This window comes from Trichechus manatus, unplaced genomic scaffold (assembly GCF_000243295.1).
Source record: "Trichechus manatus latirostris isolate Lorelei unplaced genomic scaffold, TriManLat1.0 scaffold00039, whole genome shotgun sequence".
Taxonomy (NCBI): domain Eukaryota; kingdom Metazoa; phylum Chordata; class Mammalia; order Sirenia; family Trichechidae; genus Trichechus; species Trichechus manatus.
The window spans coordinates 20,079,141-20,104,787 of NW_004443975.1; the positions used below are offsets into that span (position 1 = coordinate 20,079,141).

Sequence of the window (25,647 nt, forward strand, 5' to 3'; positions counted from 1 at the left end):
TCCCCTGGCCTGTATTTCAAGGCTCCACTGGGCGGATAAGAACTGTCAGTCTTTTGGCTAGCAGTCGAGCGCTTAACCGTTTGAGCCACCCAGGGACTCCTGGATAACCTGGCTTCCTAGGAGTAGTGTCTGCACTGGGCCTTTCTCTAACACTTGTCAGACTAGTATTATACTTTTTTTTAATGGAAAAATTCCAATTTGAGTCTCGAAAAATGATAGCTATAATTATTTTCTTCTGGAAAAGATAAAATATATTAGTATTTATGTAAGTCCAGCCATTTTCAGAAACAAATAGTTGGTGGTCTCAAAATCACTCTAGTTAAGTCAGTGGCAAATACCTCTTTGATGTTAAACTCTGAAGAAGGCTGGATGATGTCTTTGGGGTGTTCGTGCAGTATTTAGTCGGTCTTGTTTACAATGAGGCTTTTTGGTAATGGCTTTTAGGCTGATAACAGGATAAAATGACGAACTCAGGTAGGTCTATTGTTACTTCTCAGATGAGATTTTTTTTTTGGATGATAATAAGAAAGCAACATAGTTGTGTTTATAGAAATATCAAAAGGAATGCTTTTGCTGGATTTGTTCCACTAACTCATGTAGGCAAGATCCCAAACTCAAACAGGCAGCAGTTTCTTTGTAGAAGACAAAGTACAAACATAACCAATGTGACAGGGCCACATGGTTTACATCATGATTTCCACCAACTTTTATTCAAGAAAACAAACTTGAATAATAAAAAACACCATTATCAGGTGAGCAAATCCTTCAATACGAATAGCTGGAAATAAAATGAAAAATAGGCTTAGAAAATTGTCTTGTAGCAAAATTTTATGTTTGACTAAAATTTTGCAGTGGGATAGAGTGTTTTAAAAATTGAGAATGAGGATAATTTTCTACTGATTGACCTAGGGAAGAGAATTTAATGAGCTCATTTCTCTCCTTCAAATCCAGGAAGTCAGAAGTGAGTTTTCTTCTTCTCTTCCATTTATCCAATGAGACTATATCTCCCCATAGTTAGGGTTACTAGAAAAGGAGTAGTTTTAGCTTAATGACGTCTGATGGCTTCTAAGAAGTCACAGTAATGTAGCTAAGGCTCCTCTGCAGTTACAGTTGTCGTTAGGTGCCGTCGAGTCGAGTTCTGAATCATAGTAACCTTCTGTACAACAGAATGAAACACTGCCCGGTCTTGCGCCATCCTCACCATCATTGCTGTGTTTGAGCCCATTGTTGCAGCCGCTGTGTCAATCCATCTAATTGAGAGTTTTCCTCTTTTTCGCTGATCTTCTACTTTATGAAGTAGGATGTCCTTCTCCAGAGACTGTCCCCTCCTGATAACATGTCCAAAGTACATGAGATGAAGTCTCACCATTCTCGCTTCCAAACAGCATTCTGACTGTACTTCTTCCAAGACATGTCTGTTTGCTCTTCTGGCAGTCCATGGTGTATTTAATATTCTTCGCCAACATCATAATTCAAACACATCATTTCTTCTTTGGTCTTCCTTATTCATTGTTCAATTTTCTCAATGCATGTGAGGTGACTAAAAATACCATGGCTTGGGTCAGATGTACATTAGTCCTTGAAGTGACAACTTTTCTTTTTAACACTTTAAAGAGGTCTTTTGCCACCAATTTGCCCAATGCAATATATTGTTTGATTTCTTGGCTGCTGCTTCCATGTGCGTTGATTGTGGATTCAAGTAAAATGAAGTCATTGGCAACTGGAATATTTTCCCTGTTTATCATGATGTTGCTTATTGATCAACTTGAGAAACCTTGTTTTCTTTATGTTAAGGTGTAATCCATACTGAAAACTGTAGTCTTTGATCTTCATCAGTAAGTGCTTTAAGATCTCTTCACTTTCAGCAAGCAAGATTGTGTCATCTGCATATTGCACGTTGTTAATTATTTGCTGATGTGACATGACTCAAAATAAGAAGAAACAGCCAGAAATATCCATTAATAATTGGAAGATGGATGTATGAAGTATTAATCAAGGAAAATTGGAGGATGTCAAAAATGAAATGGAACACTTGAAAATCAATATCCTAGGTATTAGTGAGCTGAAATGGACTGATATTGGCTGTTTTGAATCAGACAATCATGATCTATTATTCTGGAAATTACAAATTGAAGAGGAATGACATCACATTCATTATCAAAAAAAATCTCAAGATCTATCCTGAAGTTTAATGCTATCAGTGATAGGATAATATCTGTATGCCTACAAGGAAGACCAGTTAATGTGACTATTATTCAAAATTATGCACCAACCAGTAATGCCAAAGATGAAGAAATTAAAGATTTTTATCAACTTCTGAGGTCTGAAATTAATCAAACATTCCATCAAGATGCACTGATAATTACTGGTGATTGGAATGTGAATGTTGGAAACAAAGAAGAATTGCGAGTTGGAAAATATGGCCGTGGTGATAGAAATGATATGGGAGATTGCATGATGGAATTTTGCAAGATCAATGACTTATTCATTGGAAATACATTTTTTCAGCAACATAAATGGTGATTATCCATGTGGACCTTGCTGGATGGAATACACAGGAGTCAAATTGACTACATCTGTGGAAAGAGACAAAGGAGAAGCTCAATATCATCAGTCAGAACAAGGCCAGGGGCAGACTGCGGAACAGACTGTAAATTACTCATATGCAAGTTCAAGTTGAAGCTGAAGAAAATTAAAACAAGTCCACAAGAGCCCAAGTACTACCTTCAGTATATCCCACCTGAATTTAGAAACCATCTCAATAATAGATTTGACACATTGAACACTAATGTCCAAAGACCAGACAAGTTGTAGGACGACATCAGGGACATGATATATGTAGAAAGCTAAAGGTCATTAAAAAGAAAGGAAAGGAAGAAAAGACTAAAATGGATGTTAGAAGAGACTCTGAAACTTTCTCTTGAAGATAGAGCAGCTAAAGCGAAGAGAAGAAATGATGAAGTAAAAGAGCTGAACAGAAGATTTCAAAGGGCAGCTCGAGAAGACAAAGTAAAGTATTATACTGAAATATGCAAAGACCTGGAGTTAAAAAACTGAAAAGGAAGAACACACTTGGCATTTCTGAAACTGAAAAAAAATAAGAAAAAATTCAAGCCTCAAGTTGCAATATTGAAGGATTCTACAGGGAAAATGTTGAATGAAGCAGAAAGCAACAAAAAACGATGGAAAGAATATACAGAATCACTGTACCAAAACCATTTCAGGAGGTGCATATGATAAAGAACCGATGGTACTGAAGGAAGAAGTCCAAGCTGCACTGAAAGCACTGGCGAAAAACAAGGCTCCAGGAATTGATGGAATACCAATTAATATGTTTCAACAAACGGATGCAACACTGGAGGTGCTCACTCGTCTATACCAACGAAGGGTGACTCGAGAAGACAATTATAGCTACAGATGATAAATTAACAAGAAATGAATTTTGACATAAATTTTGGTTGTAAGTTGCTCCTTGTTCTACTCTGTAGGACACTTCCTCTAAAGCAGAACATGGATCCATACTTTTACGATCAGAGAATCCTCTATTAAGGGTTATTGGCAATATTTTCTGCATAGGGACAGTCTTATGTACTGCTGGTGCCACTGAAACTTGAGATCAACACCTCTGTTGTACTTTGCCCCTCCTCCTTCATCCTCCTCTTCCATCTTGTAATTGCCATATTTTGACTGCACGATGTATGCCAGGCCTTGTGCCGGCATTATTTAAATATTACTGCTCATCCTCAGATTATATTGAGTGATAATAAATTAGATACTGAGTTAAGTTTTTAGCTTCCTTTTAGAGATGAAGCAATGAGATTCATAAAGCAGACTCAAAGACTAACTGTCCAATTACATTGTTCATGTTACCTAATCTCTTTAATCCACAGTTTCTAATCTAATAATAAAAGTAGCAGGCAATGTTTGCTGATGACTTACTACGTGTTGGAGTCTTGGGGTGGCACAAGTGGTTAGCTCGCTGGGCTGCTAACCAAAAGGTTGGTGATTTGAGTTTATCCAGAGGCATCTCAGAAGAAATGCCTAGCGAGCTACTTCCAAAAAATCAGCCATTGAAAACCCTCTGGAGCATAGTTCTACTCTGACACACATTGGGCCTCCATGAGTTGGAGTCTACTTGATAGCAACTGGTTTTACTATGTGACAGGCACTCTGCTAAATACTTGATCCTTGCAATAACCCTATGAGGCAAGTATTATTAACCTGATCTTAAAGATAAGAAAAATAAGACTTAAAGAGGTAAAGTTAATTGTTCAAACACAGGACTAGCAAATCAAGGAACAGAAATCAAATGTGGAATACTAAATGACCCTATGGCCTAGCATATCCAGTGAAATAATTTATTTTACATGCATAATACACTGCCTCCTACTTTACTAAGCATGATGTCCTTCTCCAGGGACTGATCCCTCCCGATAACATGTTCAAAGTATGTGAGACAAAGTCTCGCCATCCTTGCTTCTAAGGAGCCTTCTGGCTGTCCTTCTTCCATGACAGACTTGTTTGTTCTTCTAACAGTTCATCGTATAGTCAGTATTCTTCATCAACACCATAATTTAAAGTAGAATGTCAGTGAAAAAGAGGAAGATCCTGGATGAGATGGATTGACACAGTGGCTGTAATAATGGGCTCAAACCATAGCAATGATTGTGAGGATGGTGCAGGACCAGGCAGTATTTCCTTCTGTTGTACATCGGATCACTATGAGTTGGAACAGACTTGAGGGCGCCTAACAACAGCACCAATACAGTGCCCAGCACATAGAAAGTACACATTTCATATGAATTTTCACAGTTGTCTTTTCAGTTAGTAAGTGGTAGCACCAGAAGTTGAACTAAGATCTGATTTCAAGCCAATGTCTTATCTCTAACTTTTGATTCTATGAAATAAATTTGATTTGCAAATGGTTATTGTTTGTGATAGAAAACTTGGAGAGGTCTATTTTCCCAATTTTAAAATGTTTTCTCCAAAGACCCATAGTTGACCATATGACTGTTACAGAGATTGATCTTACTAAAATGGTTTTAATTTTATATTTGTAAGTGCTTTATTGTAAATCATTTTGTAATAGTCAATTCTGAAGCCTTTACCTATTTATGAATTGTTTCCATCTGTCCTCTCTCTAAATTCTCTCAAGAATAACTTTGTTTTAGACATTACTTTCACCTTTAGATGTGAATTTTCAGCTAACAGTTTAGCAATTGCCTATTAAGCTCCTATGTGCTGATGACACAGGGAGTATAAAAGTCAGTAACTTCCATTTCCTGGAAGATACGCGTAAATGAACCAATCATTTCGGTTTAGAGTATTAGGAGCAAGGTCAAGGTATTAATGGGGTGCTACAGGAGAAAAGAAGAGGTACAACTATCCCTATCTAGAAGCTTAGAAATGATTTCAGGGAGATAGAATCTTCAGAGTGTATCAGATTTCTTAAATTGACCAAAATGTGAAAGTGCATTCTTTACTAATTATTAGGATGTTGCATTATCTGATGTGAAAATTGTGACCTAACATTTATGTTCTTATTCTTTCTCTCTTTTTTTTCCTTTTCTTTTTGTGTTCAGCTAAGTAGAAAAACACACTTTTTTTTCAAACTATAATTTTCAGAATACCATTAAATAATAACACTCTTGAGAATTGAATTATTCTTTCTTTCTACCTTAAAATATTAAGGGAAGAATTTGTTCAACCATGAACAAGAAGGGTAAATAAATACTGATAGAAATGATCCAATTATTCTTTTGACTACAGTTTGATCAATAGCGAATATGAAATACATCAAATAAACTGGTCTAAAATATTAAATACTTGTTACAGAAAATAGAACAATGGAATATTCTTTGTTGTCCCAATATCAAAATAGTTTTTGACAATGTTAATAAAAACCAGATAGCAAAGGGCCATTATTACGTATATATAGGAGACTTTTTGAAACTTTATTCTGCATTCCTTTAACTCTTTTGATTCATAATTAAAGTAGTTCATCATAGCTTAGTTAAATAGTACCAGTTCCCCAACAACATGGTTTAAATTTCAGTTGCCACATTATATTAACTGTGAGTAATTGCATGAAGTGCAAACTTGGCTGCTGGTTCTTCAGTCTACAAATCACTATGTAAATAACTGATGTGCATCATGATCAGTGACCGAACAGGTCATGGGTGTAAAGTCTGTTGGTGATTGGTCACTGTATGTCTGTTCCTCAATCATTCACAGACAGAAAAGTGTGTAGTTGTGCTGCCTCCTTGTCTCTCAGTGATAAACCCATGTGACATTTTACAAAAATGCATATTCAGAAAAGGAAATTAGCCACTGAAGATGAAAGCGCTGCGAAGAAGTAAGTATGAAAGTGAAACTCAAATTGAATGTAAACGGAATTATATAAGAAATAGCTGATCACAGTGTTGCCATTGGAGAGCCTCTAGATATGCAGCCAGAGTAACTTGTTGAAGAAAAATTTATCCTAATTGAGGGAACTGGCTGTGATGACCACGGTGAAGATATCCCAGAGGAAGCCATGCCGTCAAAAACTTCAGTTAAACGTGAGGAACGTGCTTCTTAGTTCATTCAAGCACAAGAGACCAAACGGACAACACCTGCCCAAAAGCGAAGATGAGAAGGCAGGAAGGGATGGGAAAACTGGACGAATGGACACGGGGAACCCGGGGTGAAAAGGGAAAGGGGGAGAGTGCTGATACATTGCAGGAATTGCAACCAAAGTCACAAAACAATTTGTGCATAAATTTTTTAATGAAAAAGGAAAACAAAACAAAACACTTCAATTAAAGGAAAGTGGAGAGTCAGCGTAAAAGAGGAAGCCCCTCAATGAGATGGACTGACACAGTGGCTGCAACAATGGGCTCGAGCATAACAATGATTGTGAGGATGGCGCAGGACCAGGCAGGGTTTCGTTTGGTTGTACATAGTGTTGCTCTGAGTCAGAACATACTCGATGGCACCTAACAGCAACAACAGCAACGACAACTCGGAGACATTTCGCAACATCGAAAGCATACAGTTAAAATGTTGGCATCTGATCTAAACTCAAAAACAAGTATGGCTATTTGCCAAGGTAGGAAAAGATGCTCACTCAGTATCATAGCTCTAGGACAAGAAGAAAGCAAGCTCTCTTCATACTACTCCTGATGAGTATTTACAAAGACATAAAGTACTTTAATTTTCAAAATTTCTAATGCTTTAAATTACAGTCTACTAAATAAATGTTGGTTTCAGTATTTTCTATTTCCCTTTACACTTAAAACTGACAGTAAGGGAGTTTTTAGTGTTTTGACAAATTTTTTTAAAGATCGTGGAATAATCATACTTTTTCCAATTGATTATTGAGATGGATCTGTACAATTTCAGCTTGCATAGTCACTTTTTTGAACCCACACTACTGTGCAAAGTGAAGACTGCCTGCAATATGTTGATTTGTGATTTATAAGACAGTTCAAAAAATGATTGCTGTCTTTTAACTCTTTGTCATTATCTTTAAATCTAGCGCAAGTGTCTGATGTACAAATAAAAAGAAAATTAATTTACAGCTTTGTATTTGCTTATTGTTCTAGTGTGATCGCTGTTTGCCTCTTTATAATGACAAGCCTTTCCGCCAAGGTGATCAAGTTCACACCTTCAATTGTAAACCCTGTCAATGCAACAGCCACTCCAGGAGCTGCCACTATGAAATTTCCGTGGACCCTTTCCCGGCTGAGCACCTCAGAGGGGGTGGAGGAGTTTGTGATGACTGCGAGCATAACACTACAGGTAAATAGCAAATAACACAAGCTGCTGACTTGGCCTTTGAGGCTGTGTGCTTCTATACATACAACGCATTCTATTTTAAATTATCTTATTGCTGTCTTATTTGAGAAAGCACTTTCATATTGTGAAAACCAAAGCTAGTTCACCAAATCTTCATAATTTGAAAGCATTAGGTAGTTTTCAGAACTGGAAGTCTAGTCTTAGTCTATATGATTTCAGGAATTTTTTTTTTTTTAAGGAGTGACATCATTTGATTAAACCATGAATATATTTTGCATAACTCAGGACTGGTTAGTTTGAATGCACATGTCATTAAAATAAGTTTCCTTGTGTGTCGCCCTTATCTTCCATTACACCCTTTTTCTCATGTGGAGATGTTTGCATTCATTCAAATTTGGCATGGACACTGGGAATCTGGTATTATTCTTATTTAAAGAAACTAATTAAATGCAGAAGATGATAATCATAGTCTTCTAAAACCATAAAGCATTTTGTCTAGTCATAGAAAATTGATATTTTAGGAAAGGCCAGTACTTTAAGAGCAGAAATAGATAACATCTACATTTGAAAAACATAATGGCTCAACATTGATAGATTTGCAATTGTGCTACTCTGTATCATGAATGAATGAATTCATTAAATAATTACCGTAACCTAAAATGTCACAAGAACTTGGCCAAGCGCTGGGGATATAAAGACAAACAAAATAATGAATTTCCCTGTCTTTGTATGGATTACTGCATACTGGGAAAGGCACATGATTACAGAAACAATTACAAAGGGGAAGTGTTAAGACATGACAAGGACAGCGGGAGTTACCCAGGTGATAGAGCAAGAGGGAAGGGAATTGAGGGCCTAGGCAAATGTTTCCAGTAGGAGAAACGGGTTGTTCAATGGCCTGGAGGAGAGAGAAACATGGTACATTTGAAAAACTGATAGAAGAGCAAATGGCTGGTGGTAGGAAAATATGCTAGGGAGGACAGCTCTGGCCAGATCACACAGGGCTTTAGAAGCCATGAAACCCATGATAAAGAGCTTGACTTTTATCCCAAGGTTAATGAGATGCTACAGTGGTTTATACAGGAAACGGCCATAATCAGTTTTGTTCTTTTAAAGTATCAGTCTGGCTGTAGAGTGCAGAATGAACTGGAGAATGCCAGCAGTGGTTTGGGATGTCCCGATAGTAGGGTACTATAATCGCGTGAGGACAGATGCTCAACTACATTTAAGACAGGGTGGGTAGAGAGATGAGGATTCAAGAGCTATTTAGGCTGAAAAGTAGCATATTATGAGCAACTGGTTATAGGATGCAGGTAAGGAAGGCAGAGCAGTCAAGACTGACACCTGTAACGTTCACCTCGAAGCAGAGGGTCAAGTCACGAAGATAGGAAGCACAGAAAGAGGATAATGTAGGGAGCAGATGACAAGTTCTGTTTTGAACATGTTCTCTGTGTTTCCATGACACGTAGAGAATTCTCTTGTGGGTAGTTGGTTACACAGATCTGAAGCCCCCTTTTTCAAGCCCCTTTTCTTTAGTGATGCTTCCGAAGAGATCAGGACTATCTACATCCACTGTTGGCACCTTACGTTTATCACGGTTTGTAGATGTGTGTTTATTCTTGTTATCATTAAATTAAGATTCATTTTACCAGCTAGATTGTGAGACAGCTCCATGAGAGAGGCGTAATGTGTATTTTGCCCACTGCTGTATTCCTCAGCACTTAGCATAGTGTTTGGAACATGGTAATCATTCCATAAATATTCATTAAATAATAAATAAAGGAGAGAAATCTAGACTGGAAATATAGATTTGGGAGTCATCAGCATATATAAATATAAAATGTTCTAGAAATCTTATAAATCCATTTAATTTTTAATTAGGCTGTAGCCAATATCCATTAGAACGCGAGTTTTCGCTTGATTAAGTTGTTTCAGTAGTCTTCTAACATTGGGCCAATTTCAGCAATATTTGAGCAGAGTGCATAATGTTTAATGGGGAATTGAGAGCCTTGGGTTTTATTTCAGCAGCCTTATATGCTACCCAGATCTGCTTTAGAAACTCCCCATGGCTTAGTTTTTCTCTTATGTAAAATGGCATGAGATAATTTTTAATTTAGAAATTGTAAACTATAGAGGTTACCCAATGCACCAAATATGCCAGGCTATTCGAATAATTAATACGAAATTTACCTGATATGTTTAAATGTTATACTTTTCTATTTTCATATTTGAAATGAAAAATAATGGCCATAAGCAGTAACATAAGGATATGTTTTAATCATTTTATTATTAGAATAATAAATTGTATTAAGAGCAGCCTCTGCTCTGGAAAAAAAATATTACTAGGGCTGCATACCTACTTGCTTCTCACTACCTAACTATCATCTTCTCTATATATAGATTTTGTCATATTTGATTTAGACTAAGTGCCTGGTCCTTGGAATCAAGAAAACTTCTAAGTTTAGAAACAAACTTTTAAAATGTGTGGGTCCTTACAAAGCACAGCCTTTTAGAAGTGTGGTATTAGATAGCAGATGGGAGTTTAATGAAGTAAAGCACAGTTTGTAACAGGTTCACTGTTTCATATGCTCTGGATCACTAAATTGGCAGGTAGAGATGAAAGGTGCATTAACATGGACGTCCCGAAAATTATAGAATTCTCTCAAAGGAATACAGTCTTTAATTTTGAATGATGCAGCTGATTTTAATGAATTGGAAGTCACAATGCATAACCTTTCCCTGATGCAGGAAAGAACTGCGAGCTGTGTAAGGATTACTTTTACCGACAGGTTGGTGCAGATCCTTCAGCCATCGATGTTTGCAAACCCTGCGAGTGTGATAACGTGGGCACTAGAAACAACAGCTTCATTTGTAATCAGGTGAGCTCTACTCTGCCCCGAAGGCAAAACAGCGTCCTCTCCGTCAGAGACTAGTTTGAGATGTTCTACCAGCGAAATTGAGAACCATGTTTACAGGGAAGTTCTTTGTGTGTGGAGTCCCTGGGTGGTACAAACAGTTAATGCTCTGGGCTACTAACTGAAAGGTTAGAAGTCCAAGTTCACCCAGAGGTACCTTGGAAGAAAGTCCTGGTGATCTACTTCTGAAACATCAGCCATTGAAAACTCTATGGAGGACAGTTCTACTCTGATACACATGGGGTCACCATGAATCAGGGTCAACTCAATGGCAACTGGTTTTTGGGGGGAGGATTACTCCACGTGTGCATTTCAAAGGGATGGTTGCTTTAGGCTACTTAGGTGGTTCTTTGTATGTAATAAAGGCTCGTTTTGTTTTTAATTTCAGAACAGTGAAAAAAATTGAGGGGCAATGGGTTCCAGGTAAAGTGGGAAGTTAAATTAAGTATATGTCTTGGAATTATTGGTGAATTAATATTAAGTGATATTAATTAAACAAGAACAGTCTTTGTTTCTAAATTTCATAGAAGATAGTATAGCAAAGGTTTTTTACCCATAGATCCAAATGGAAATTGATAGCTCTGCTTTTAAATTTGTTATTCTAACATCTTCTGTAGCTCATAAGTGCAATGGATATTTATAATTTTAATGCATTTTTTTTGGCAATGTCACAAATTCTAAGTAACTTGGGTCCTCAGTTCAGAAAAAGCAGCTTTGTATTTAAACATGTCTTCAGCTGAAGCTTTTTACTTACTCTGATAATACTAGTAAGTGAAAATAGATGGACAGATTTACTGTAAAAAAATGAATCCAATGATTGTAATCATCTAATAATTATGCAATTTCTTATAAATAATTGAGAATACAGTGGCTAGGAGCATAAACCACAATTCAGTTAAGGAGAACTAAAAAAAATATTTTATTAAAGTAATCATTTAAAGATAATCAGTTCAAGGCAAAATGTATTTGTCATATAACTTTTAGCATATATTAAAAACTGCTTTAATGAACAAAACCCAAACAATAACTAGGCCATTATACACATTTAAAGACTTCAAAGTAACCACAGTATGTTAATAAACCAGAAAACCAAACCCATTGCCCTCAAGTTGATAGCAACCCTATAGGACAGAGTAGAACTGCCCCATAGGGTTTCCAAGGAGTGACTGGTGGATTCAAAACGCGGACCTCTTGATTAGCAGCCAAGCTCTTAACCACTGCGCCACCAGGGCTCCAGTATGTTAATAGGAGAACATTATATACTTCATTGGAAAGCTGAAAAGTAGAAGAATACTTAACAAAGACAGTTTGTACTGTTTTTATTTTATGATATTGAGGCCTGTTTTCCCAGAAAATCATATTTCAATTTTATGTGTACTGATTAGTAAAATCTGACTGCATCTTTGCATGTCTCATCTTTACACATCTGCCCTGAATTTTCAGCATGGCTGTCTTTTGCTTGTCATTCAAGTCTCAACTCACAGATATCTTCACTGACCACAAGATTACAGAACATTCCCAGTTCACTGTCTTTCACATCACCCCAAGTTATTTTTATTAAAGTCTTTATCATTGTCTTATATTATCTTTCTTTATTTGTTAACTTGTCTTCTGTCTCCTTGTCCACCATGAACAGTCACCTAAGCACCAATAACTATTTGTTGAATAAATATTGAGTGAATGAAGAGAGATTCTGTCTGAGCCCTGATCTCATAGTCAGATGGTCATTTAAAATGGTGATTATAATAATTTGAACAGTATGCAGAATTTTCACCTAGAGAACCATTTTTCTTCCTGAAGATCCAAGGTCAAATAACTTTGGTATATTGTATTGAGAGACTGTGAACTAAAGTTCTACCTCCCAAAGTCTCATTTACATGTCATAATCCATATGAACTAAAGTGTAGCAGATATGCCTCTCTAACTCAAAACTCAGGTGTGCAGGAAATAAAACCTTATATTTCCAAACTCAATTAGTTTTTTTTTTTTTTCCAAGTCCATTTCATTGAGGTGGGAGACAATTTTAAATAATGCTGAAAATTGGAAAGCTGTAAAGGTTTAACAGCTGGGTATGTAAGGAAAAAAAAAAAAAGCCCAACCCTGGCCAATTTCAAGTTACCAATGAGATGTCACTGATCGTGGAGTTGGGAAGAGATGTGCATTATTTGCTCTCATGAGCCAGGAAGAGCTGCTCCCGCATGTTACTGGCTCAGGCTATCTTTCCTTGCCTCCCATGAGGTGGATCTAATTCTTGGGTGGGATTATGGATGATTATACCCAGGACAGAAGCATCTGAGAAGCTGAGGCCTCTTTTGCCCTTGATGTCATCAATCCATATAGACATCCTCTGAAATCTGGTAGCTCTGCCAAGAAAGGACCTGCACAAAAATCCTCTATGGCCAGAGAAAAAAATCCCTTCTTTGTTTGGCAGTTGAAACTGTCTGCAGTATGTCTACCTGCTCCATACTTGAGGTGTTAGATTGTGTTCTGTGGAGTTGATTCCAACCCATAATAATCCTATATGAAAAACAGAACGGCCCCATAGGGATTCCTAGGCTGTAATCTTTATGGGAGCAGATCACCAGGTCTTTTCTCCTGTGGAGCTGCTGGTGGGTTCAAACCACCGACCTTTCAGTTAGCAGCTGAGCACTTAACTTTTGCACCACAGGGTTCCATACTTACAACCCCTAAAATGAAAACTACCAATTGACAGTACCTACCCATTTGCAGTTTATGGTCAGCCCACCCAATGCAGAAAGAAATCTGTTGGAGAAATAAAACTACAGAATTGAAAGGAAATTTAACCTATACCAATTAATTGAAGTATTAATCCAAAAATGTAACTTAGATCTTAATTCTTAAATATAATATAACCTATTATTACTATCTATTTAGGAAGTCAACAGCACAAAGCAGAAATATTAAGATAAATGAAGAGAACAACTGACCTTGGAAGAAGTAGACATAATTTAGACAACAAAAGAAAACTTAAAAACTATTCCACTTAGTATAAATTGAGATTCAAAGGGATATGAAGACCATTAAATCATGAGGATTCCATGTAAAAGTAGCCAGAGAAAATTGGAAATTTTAAATATAATGATAAATTTTTTTAATTGCATTGATTAAGACCAAGTTTGAATCTTGAAATATAAAGATGAGGAAATTTTACAGAACAAAGAACAAAAAGAGAAAGACATGGAAAATAAGCAAAAAAAAAGTTAGACAATGTAGAGCACACTGAAGTATACTACAAATAACAGTTCCAGAGACAGAAATAGGAGCAGTGGAAGGGAGAATACGATCAAAGGAACAATCAAATAAAAATGTTTCTTTAGCTGTAGGCATACAAATCTTTGGATTGAATGGGCCAATTACCATATTTTTACTCAAATAACCCGCCCCTTCTACTTTTGTTTGCCAACTGTACCCTTCCCCTCACGAGGTATTTTCATAAGTGCCTCTATGCCAGTTTGTTTTTGTATGTTGCTGTAAAAAAAAAACTAACATAGAGGGCTTACAAAAATATTTTGTGGGGGGAGGGTGCAATTGGCAAACAAATGAAGAAGATGCACACTGTGTGCTTAAAAATATGGTATATGCTTAGCAGCTTAAATGTAAAAAGACACACTGTGGTAAATTTTACTGAGTCTATGTATTTAAAGAATCTTTTAAAAATGTAGAGCAGAGTTTCCTCTTTTTAGGAAGATGGAGTAGACATACTTTGCTGTATTCCTCTCACTAAGTACAACTAAAACCTCTGGCCATTATAAATAAAGCAATTAAAAAACAAATTAACAAACTCTGAAAATTGGAGAGAAAAAGGCATACTGGCTACGGACCTTGGGACCCAGGAATGACAGAGTGGTGAATTCCTTGGGTTTTCTTTTTGCATTATATATTCCGGATTGGATATTCATTGTAACCCAGAAATGCCAATGGGTACAGACAAAATATGCCCCGAAGAGCACCTGTTCTCTCCAGCCAGATGAACAGAAAGAAAGAAACATAGCAAGACAAAAAATCTTGTAGATAATAATCACTCCTCTCCATCCGAAGACCACAGAAGAAATTGTGGCCTCATTGCCATCTTTGCCAGCAGAGGTGAAGTGGAAAGACTAGGCTTTCACCTTTGTCAGGCTAACACAAGGCACCGTTGTTCCCCTCCTCCATGGGGTTAGCGGGGGCCATGTGGGGAGGAGTAATGAGGCACTCTGCTCTCACCACGCTGGGATGGTGTTGGAGGAGACCTTGTGGGGAGTCAAGACCTTCACCACTGCTCATGATAGAAAGGCCACCCATTATGGTGTCACTGGAGGACGCTTGGAGGGCAACAAAGAGGCATTGCTCCACCTTCCAGCCTCTGCCTCTCCTCCTTGCAGAGGCCTAGTAGGGAACCAGAACTCCAGGCTCTCCCCAGACATTTCAAGGAAGTCCTTCCCTGCTGGCTTTCAATGGAGGCTGAGTGAGAACCTGGACTTCACCCCCACCTAGCAGGAAAGAGGCAGTGATACCCCCTTCACCCACTGGAGGGGTGTCAGAGGAGGCCTGTTAAGATTTAAATAAGGTTATATAAGATCCAGAGTCTTATATCATCTTAAAATCTACAAGTTTCAATAAAAAATCACTCATCATACCAAGAACTGGGATGATTTCTAATGGAATGAGGAAAAAGAATCAATAGTCATCAATATCAAGATAACATAGATGTTAGAATTATCTGGCAAGGATTTTAAAGTGACCATCATAAACATACTTCAACAAGAAATTAAGAACACATTTGAATCAAATGAAGAAAAAAAGTTTCTGCAAAGAAATATAAACTATCTAAAGAGATTGAAGATATATAGAAGGACCAAATGGAAATTTTAGAATAAAAAAATACAATAACTAAAATTAGAAAATCTCAATTGACAAGCTAATAGCAGAACGGAGGGGATGAAGGACAGGATCCGTGAGCTTGAAGATAAATCTATAGAAACAACCCAATCTGAACAACAGAGAGAAAATAGAATGGAAAAAAAAAAAAAAAAATGAACAGAGTTTCAGGGACCTGTGGGTCTATAACAAAAAACCTAACTTTTATGTCACTAGAGTCCCAGAAAGAGGAAGAGGGTGAAAGTGAAAAAAGAATTTGAAGAAATGTCTGAAAATTTCACAGATTTTGGGGAAAAGAACACTAAACCTACAGATTAAAAAGCTAAGTGAACCCTTAACAGTATAAACCCAAAGAAATCCAGTCCAAACACATTATAGTCAAACTTCTGAAAACTAAGACAAGAGAAAAAAAAAAAAAGTCTTGAAAGCAACCAGAGAGAAATAATACGTTACCCATAGGAGAAAACATTTCCAATGACAGCAGACTTCTCATCAGTAACCATACGGGTCAGAAGGAAGCGACATGACATTTACGAAGTGTTGGAAGAAGAGAATTCGCAATACTGACTTCCATATTCAGTGAAAATATCTTTTGGGAGTGAGGAGGAAGTCATGACATTCTCAGATGAAGAAAAAGTAAGAGGATTTGTCTCTGGCAAACCTACCTTAGGAACGTCTCCAAACAGAAAGGAAATGATAAAATAAGAAATCTTAAAATATCTGGGAGGAAGATACATTAGAAAGACTTAAATTATTAATAAATACAATTCATTTTCTTTCTCCTCTTGAGCGTTCTTAATTACGTTTAATGGTAGAAGCAAAAATTATCGCTGTCTGATGGGTCGCTATGAGTCAGAATCGACTCAGTGGCAATGAGTTTGGATTTTTTTTAATGCAATTCTCAAACATTAGAGGAAATATTTAAGACAATTATATTAAAAATGACAGAGGGTAAAGGAAAGTAAAGGGAAGTAAAGTTTACTCAAAATGGAAAAATAATAAAATCAGCAGACTTTGATATATATATATAACATAAGACCTACAACAACTATAAAAATCTATATAAAGAGAAATACATTGAAAAGCACTACAGAGAAATCAAAATGAAATTCTAAGAATTGTTCAAGTAAACCAAAGAAAGGTAGGGAAAAGAAAATGGAGAAATGAAAAACAGAACAAATAACAAAAAATAGAATGGAAGACTTAAGCTTTAATACATCAGTAATAACAGTAAATGATCTGAACCAATTAAAAGACAAAGATTGTAAAATGAAAAAAAAAAAGGACCTACTGCATGCTACACGGAGCCCTGGTGGTACAGTGGTTAAGAGCTCAGCCGCTAACCAAAAGGTCAGCAGTTTGAATCCACTAGCCACTCCTTGGAAACCCTTGGGGTAGTTCTACTCTGTCTTATAGGGTCCCTGTGAGTCGGAATTGACTCAACTGCAATGGGTGTGGTTATATGCTAAATGCTATCTTTAAGATACTCACTTCAAATATAATGATACATGTAAATTGTACATAAAAGGATGGAAAAAAGTTATACTTTGCAAAAAATAATAAAAAGAAAGCAGGATTGGGTATATTAACATCAGACAATGTGTTACTGCAGAGCAAAGAAAATTTCCTGGCACACAGAGAGACATTATATAATGAGAAAATCAATGAAATAATACCTGGATCATTGGAAAGATCAGTAAAATTCACAAACCTCTAGCAAGACTGACCAAAAAAAGAAACCATAAATTACTAATAGCAGAAACAAAACAGTAAATATCCCAAAGATCTTGCAGACATCAAAAGGATACTAAGGGAAGGAATACTTCCAATAACTCCGCACACATTCATTGAAAACTTACATAAATGTGAGCACTTACTCAAAAGTACAAATGGCCACAAACAACCCAACATAAAATAGATGGTTAGAATACTCCTACAACTGTTCAAGGAAAATGAATTGTAGTTAAAAACCTCCTGAAAAAGACATCTCCAGGCACAAATAGCTTCACTGTAGAATTCTACTAAACCTTTAAAGGAGAATAGACACCAGTTCTGCACAATCTCTTTCAGAAAACAGAAGAGTAAGGAATGCTTCTCAACTTATTTTACGAAGTTAGTGTTACTCTGGTATCAAAACCAGACAAAGACAATACATAAAAACAAAACCATAGACCAATATCCCTCATAAATACAGATACAAAATTCTTAACAGTTTTAGTGAATAGAATTCAGAAATAGATACAAAGTATTATACACAAAGGCAGGAGCCCTGGTGGATGCAGTGGTTAAAAGCTCGGCTGCTAACCCCAAAGGTCAGCAGTTCGAATCCACCAGCCACTCCTTGGAAACCGCCTGGGGCAGTTCTACTCTGTCATATAGGGTTGCTATGAGTGGGAATCGACTCAATGGCAATGGATTTTTATACACAAAGGCCAAGTTGGTTTTATTTCAGGGATGCAATGCTTGTTTAATATTTGAAAGTCAGTATGATCTATTATATTAGCAACATAAAGAAAAAATATCACATGATCGTAATAATTGATGTAGAAATAGTATTTGACAAAATTCAACACCTGTTCATGATAAACTTTCATATAAAAGTAGGTATAGAGAAGAACTTCCTCAACTTGAAAAGGAGCACTTACAAAAAATATCTACAGCTAAAAAAAAAACAAAGTCATTGTCGTCCATTTGAGTCCATGGAAGATATTGCTTTCGCCTAAAACTGGAACAAGGCAAGAATGTCCATTTCATCACAGGTGTTCAACATGTACAGCAAGTTCTAGCCAAAGGAATAAGGCGAGAGGAAGGAACAAAAGGCATTCTGACTGGAAAGGGGGAAATAAAACCATCCCTCTCTTCAGATTACATGATAGTCTATTTAGAAAATCCCAAGGAATATGCAAAAATAAAACAAAAACAAGCAAACAAAAAACTCCTAGAACTAATAAGAGAGTTCAACAAGATTCCAAGATAGAAGATGAACTTACAAAAACTAATCATATTTCTCTATATGCTGGCAATGAATGCATGGGCATTGAAATGAAAAATACAATACCATTTACTGTCGATCGAAATAATGAGATAGGTGTAAATCTAACAAAACATGTACAGAATTTGTAGGCTGAAAATAACAAAACACTGATGAAAGAAAGCAACGAAGATCAACATAAATGGAAGACAACATAGCAAAAGTGTAACTCTTCCCAAATTAATATACACATTTTAATAGGAAATTCCTATACCAATCCCAGAAATTTTTTTGAATATATAGAAAACATTATTCTAAAGTGTATATGGAAATTTTAGAATAGCTAAAGTTTAGAATTGTTAAAGCAATTTTGAAAAATAAAAAGAAAGTGGGAGGAATTTATCTGATTTCAAGGCTTATTGTATTGTGTGACATGGAGAAGGGATAGACCCACAGATAAATGGAACAGAATAGACAACCCAGGTATAGTCCCACACAAGTACCTCTGACTGATTTTGGACAAAGGTGCAAAAGTAATTCAGTGGCGGAATGATGGTGTTTTCAACAAATGGGGTTGGAGCAATTTTATATTCATATGCAAAAAAACAAACATGAACTTTGACCTAAACCTCACGCTTTCTATAGAAATTAATGCAAAATGAATCATGTTGTTGTTAGGTACCTTCCAGTCTGATTCATAGCAACCCTATTTACAACATAATGAAACATTGCCCAGTTCTGTGCCATCCACAAAATCATTGCTGTGTTTGAGCCCATTGTTGCAGCCACTGCGTCAGTCTATCTCATTGAGGGTCTTCCTCTCTTTCACTGACCCTCCACTTTACCAAGCACGATGTCCTTCTTCAGGGACTGGTCCCTCCTGATAACATGTCCAGAGTACATGAGACCAAATCTTGCCATCCTCTCTACTAAGGAGTATTCTGGCTGTACGTCTTCCAAGACAGATTTGTTCATTCTGCTGGCAGTTCATGGTATATTTGCTCTTCTTCTCCAACACTATAATTCAAAGGCATCTTCGGTCTTCCTTATTCATTGTTCAGCTTTCACATGCATATGAGGTGATTGACTATGCCATGGCTTGGGTCAGGCACTCTTAGTCCTCCAAGTGACATCTTTGCTTTTTAACACTTTAAAGAGGTCTTTTGCAGCACATTTGCCCAGTGAAATATGTCATTTGATTTCTTGACTGCTGCTTCCAAGGGTGTTGATTGTAGATCCAAGTAAAACGAAATCCTTGACAACTTCAATCTTTTCTCTGTTTATCAGGATATTGCTTGTTGGTCCATTTGTGAGGATTTTTGTTTTCTTTATGTTGAGCTGCAATCCATGTTGAAGGCTGTAGTCTTTGATCTTCATCAGTAAGTGCTTCAAGTCCTTCACTTTCAGCAAGCAAATTTGTGTCATCTGCATATTTCAGTTTGTTAATTAGTCTTCCTCCTATCCTAATGGAGCCCTCGTGGTGCAGTGATTAAGCACTCGGCTGCTAACCAAAAGATTGCCAGTTCGAATCCACCTGCTGCTCCTTGGAACCCTATGGGGCAGTTCTATTCTGTCGTACAGGGTTGCTATGATTCGGAATTGACTTGACAGCAATGAGGTTTTTTTTTTTTTTTTTGGCCTATCTTGATGCAGGGTTCCTCTTAATATAGTCCAGCTTCATTGTTGTTGTTGGTATTTGTTTTTGGATGCTTCTATATGCTGATATTCTTCCAGGTGCAAAAATCTAGTTTAAAAATGCATGAAAAGAAAAACGTGCTTAAAATGTTAGACATTTTTTTCTTGTTTTAAAAGCATTCTTCTCTTTTTATACTTTTCTGTATTTCCTAATTTGCTTTGTTGATAATTTTTATAATCAGAAAAAAAATAGAGAACTTTAGTTACTTCTGATATATAGCCAGAGAGAGCTTAAATAAGAATATGAATGCAAATAAAATGATAGAAGTGTTTTTATGAATTTCAGACTTCTTATTTTCTTATGCTCTAAGCACAGAGGCAAAGTGTATATATTATTGTTACATGTTGAGACACCGTCTCAAGTATACCTTGCCTAAATAATGTAATAAAAGATTTATAAAAATGTTTAGTGTCATTTTCAGTAGGATAACAGAATACACACTACAAAAGTTGTTAATAATGTCGGAATTATAAACTGTAAAATTGAATTCAAGGAAATTTTATAAATTCATGCAGTTGTAATCCTTAATAATATTAGGGAGCATACAAGGAAATTAGGCAGTAGTTCAAGATTCATTTTGTTATAACTCAGGAATCAAGCCGGCCCCAAAAGGCCTGACTGCCTGTGTTGTGCGCTCTGTATTCTGGAAGGGAACTTTCCCTTTGGCAGTTGTCCTTTGAAGCTCAATCCAATCTCATAAGATACAGCATGTTTGCTTTATTCTTCCATAAGAAAGCTGTAATTCTTTCTTTTGTGAATGCCAAGATCTTGAGAATGGCATGAAGTCATGCTCTGAGTCACTGAACCCTAAAAACACTAATGCCAAAGACAAGACACCGAGAACATCTAAAGCACAGTAATAATAGTAACATTAACAGGAGAGAGGAAAATTAAGAAGAGTTATTGTAATTATTGACAAGTTCTTAATACAGAGTCCTTGGACCCCTAGTGCTACCATGGATGAGTCTTAGAGCATCAATGTACATCTCTAAAATGTTTGGAGGACTGTATCTATGTCTTTTTGAGGGGAGAGCTTTCAGTACTTTCATCAGATCCAAAAGGTGTCTACAAACCAAAGAAAGATGAAATCCACTGCAATGTGGAGAAGAGCTATAGGGTCGCTATGAGTTGGAATCGACTTGACAGCAAAGGGTTTCGGTTTGGGGTTTATGGAGAAGTTCATTTGTCTTATGAATAGGCAAATAGGTGCAGCCATTACTCCAGGTACACGTAATGGCAGCTTCCCAGGATGCTACTGTGCTTCCTTCTTGTTTCCTGTGAACTCAGTGCAGGAGTTTTTTGACATGTGTCCTGAGTTTGGAGCTTAGCCATACTTTCCCTTTTTTCCATGTAGCGTGGGTTAAATCCAAATGAACCAGCTGAAGTCCCAGGCCGATTAACTGTTGGTCGTACCCTGAGGTATATGGAGAAAGGTCTATGAACCCACACTTAAAATGCATATCTGGAGATCCCAGTCTACTTCTGACCCAAGGTGGGAGCAAACTCTCTGGCTCCAACCTGCCCCTCTGCTGGCCCTGCCGTTTCGTATGTCCTCTGGTGTTCTGGTATTACTGTAGCCACCTCCATGGAAGATACTACTGTGATGAGGTAAGGGGACTTAAGTGAAAGTCCCTAGCATACAGCCTGATTAATACAGAAAACATTCAGTAAATACTAGTTGCATGCTTACTTGCTTGCAATTTTCTCCATCCCTCTTATCTTCTCTCCCTCTTACTTGGCTGGGTTCTTGGCACTAGCTCTGAGGAAACCACAAAAGCAGCCATGACGGTCAGTGTGTAGGTCAGCTAGAGAAGCGCTTCTCCAACTTCTAAAGTGCATGTGAATATTCCGGCTATCTTTTAAAAATGCAGATTCTGATTCGGGAGGTCTGAGGTGGGGCCTGAGATTCTACATTTCTCAAAACTCCCCCATGGTGCCATTACTGCTGGTCTATGGACCACTCTTTAACAACCAAGGAGCTAGAACATTGTCTATCAAAGACACCTGACGTAGATTAAGGAAGCTGGGCGCGCATGTGTATGTGTTGGGGCGTGGGTATGAATATGCACGTCTGAGCCCATGTGTACCCTTGGTCAGGCATGGGCTCACTCCGTTCCATCCTCTCAGTCTCATCTTAAAATCAAATGGTTTTCTAAGTTTTCCACACCACCGAGCCTCTGTAAAATTAGAGTTGAATGGTTTCCTAAACCTGTCTTTGAAATTAGAGGATATAACCTAAGCCATTTTTTAAAAATTGAAAATAGAAAAAACAATAAATAAGAAAGTCTAAAAGTTGGCCAAAAACTGAAAAGATGGTTGTAATTATATAAACAAGAGAGGAGAGTGGTTGATTATGATGCCCAGTAAGCCATCCATAGACAGCTGCAATAGAGCTAGAACAGAGAGGAATGATTAAGAGGCAACAGAAAATGGATGAATAAGGCAGGAGGCTAGGGGTCAAAATGAATTAGATGAAATGGAAAGACATCAGTGAAGGAAGTATTTCCAGGTCTGACCCATGGAAGATGGAATCATAAGGAATAAGGACCCTATTCATGAAAATTAATTGCTCTGTCTGATGATAATTTTAAAGGAAATACATTTTAAAATGGAGCAGAATATAGTTGTTCTACCTAATATACCATTTCCTGCGGTTCATCAATACTTTCTCATATGCTCAGAACTAAATATTTGTCATTAATTATCACTACATGTCCAAAAGTCATCTTATGAATTTTCTAGAAAAAATATTACCTTATATTTTGTGTGACCCAAATAGTAAGTAGATCTCCAGGCCTTTCTTCCCAGTCTGTCTTAGTCTAGAAGCTCTGCTAACACTTATTCAGCATCATAGCAACATTCAACATGCAAGTCTCCACTGACAGATGTGTGATGGTTGTGCAGGAAGTACATTGACCGGGAACTGAACCCAGCTCTTCCATAGGAAAGGCAAGAGCCACCATGGCTCCCCATCCCAAGGGCTGTTGTTGTTGCTGTTAGGTGCCTTCGAGTTGGTTCCGACTCATAGAGACCCTATGTGCAACAGAACAAAACACTGCCCTGTCCTGCGCCATCCTCACAGTCATTGCTATGTTTGAGCCCGTTGTTGCAGCCACTGTTTAATCCATCTCTTTGAGAGTCTTCCTCTCTTTCGCTGACCCTCTACTTTACCAAGCATGATGTCCTCCAGGGACTGGTCCCGCCTGATAACATGTCCAAAGTATGTGAGATGAAGTCTTGCCATCCTGGACTCTAATGAGCATTTTGGCTGTACTTCTTCTAAGACAAATTTGTTCATTCTTCTGGCAGTCCATGGTATATTCAACTTTCTTTGCCAACACCATAATTTAAAGGTATCAATTCTTCTTTGGTCTTCCTTATTCGTTGTCCAGCTTTCACATGTATATGAGGTGACTGAAAGCACCAGAAAACGATTGTCAAACCAAATAAGTTAACTTTTCTAAAACTGCATTTCTATGCAACATTAACATAAAACATTTATTCAGGTTGGATATATTTTTTAATGTTACAGAGAGATCTTTGATTTTGGTGAAATCAAAACACTATTTTGTTAATAACCTTTATATTAATTTTGCCGCAAATTATAAGACCATGCTGCACAGCTATGCCATGCAGATGACATTTATGAAATGCCCTAATTTAACATGGTGGCATATATTACATACATCTTTTACAAGTTATAGCTTATAATCTCTGAGCAAAATAGACCTAAGGCCGCCAAAAAAAAAAAAAAGAGGAATAAGAAAAGAAAAAATAAAAAAAGATGCATTATGAAATTATACCCTTTTAAGAACTAGAAGGCCTATATTTGTATGTCTTCCTCTTAAAACCATTAAAGTATGTAACTATTGCTGGGAACAGCAGTATGTTGGGAAGATCTTTACACTCTTTCTGTCTTTAATACTCAAAAGATTGAGAAAAAATGGTATTCCGTTCCTACTACTGCTTCATTTGAGCAGGCTTCAGAGCCTTACCTTTTTATGTACTCCTTAGAGATTGTGGTGGGTAAGTTTGGAAAACAGTTTCTCAGAAATGCCTTTGGCAGAGGGTGGTGGGGAGCTATAAAAATATACCAGCCTGACAAATGACAGGCATTGTAGAATGGAAAAGAAAAGACATCTTGGTTTTACACCAATGTAGAAGCTTTTCTTCTCAAATGAATATTTTTGACAGCTGAGCAAGATGATAAACAGCAGTATCACAAAACGCTTAAATGGAAACAAGCATTATGATGTACATTATTCACCTGGCATTCTCCCGTTCGTGACGTTTATATGTGGCAGAAACCACTGCAGATTCATTCATTTATTTTTGAAGTGGAATGAGTACCTTACAAAGGTAGCCTGTTACATTAATGTGGACTTTTCTTCTCCAGAGAGGCAGAAGCTGAAGAAAAGAAGTTGTTGTAGCTATGCTAGAAAAGTGTAATAATTCTCAGGCTCCACGGATTAGAGCGAAGCAAGCTCCTAGCAGGTAGAATGTACTCTATAAATATAAATAGATATAGATACATGTTGTTTTTCTATATAAGCACCAGCATAGCTGCAAGTGATTAGATATTTCATAAATTAAAAAAACAAAACAGAACTCAACATTGCTGAAACCAGACTATTTCCAGAATTTATGATCAGATGCTTAGTAGTAAAATACTCCAGTGTTGGTCCAATTCATAACGGTTATGTTTCTTTGATACTCAATGTTACATCTACAAATAATTTGATGAGATGCATGACTGAGTTAGAAGACAAAAGAATAAGACTGAGTCCCCTAGGAATCAACTGACTCAGATGGTGAAAGAATAGGTAGCAAGTCCTGAAAGAATAATTCTCAAACTTCTGTGTTCATATGAATCATCAGCAGAACTTTTTTAAAAAAGGAAGATTCCTTGGCTCGACATTTCAGGACTTTCAATTCTATTTAAAAAAGCAAAAAACAAAAAAGGTTGCCATCGAGTCAATTCCAACTCATAGCGACCCTATAGGAGAGAACAGAACTGCCCCATAGGGTTTCCAAGAAGCGGCTGGTGGATTAGAACTTCCAACCTTTTGATTAGCAGCTGAGCTCTTAAACACTATAGGTTTGGGTTCTCACTTATTTGATTTTGGACAAATGGAGAATTTGATTTGAGAATACATTGAACATATGTTGAATATAGATTTTTGTATTCAGTTTTTTTTTCAGTGTTTAAAAATGGCATGTATGCTCATTTGAGACAAATATTTTAAAACTATGAAGATTTTGTGTTTTTTCTTTTACTTAAATGGAGAAGAATTTGGGGCAATTATTCTCTAAAAAGCAATACAAGGAGTTGTAAATAAGTCTCCAAGAAAAGTAAGTAGAATATGTAATTTTTATAACTCCTATAATAATTTAACAGTTTATCCTAA

At 36.9% G+C, this 25,647-nt stretch overlaps 1 protein-coding gene across 1 annotated transcript in view; it reads left to right on the forward strand.

Annotated features, from left to right (window-relative positions):
* LOC101357370 (usherin) overlaps nucleotides 1–25,647 on the forward strand; it is a 276,794-nt gene that overhangs the window by 151,892 nt on the left and 99,255 nt on the right. Inside the window, exons 9-10 of the mRNA XM_004375958.2 lie at nucleotides 7,587–7,782; nucleotides 10,528–10,658. Of these exons, the coding sequence (XP_004376015.1) occupies nucleotides 7,587–7,782; nucleotides 10,528–10,658 (327 nt within the window). The remainder of the gene's footprint in view (nucleotides 1–7,586; nucleotides 7,783–10,527; nucleotides 10,659–25,647) is intronic.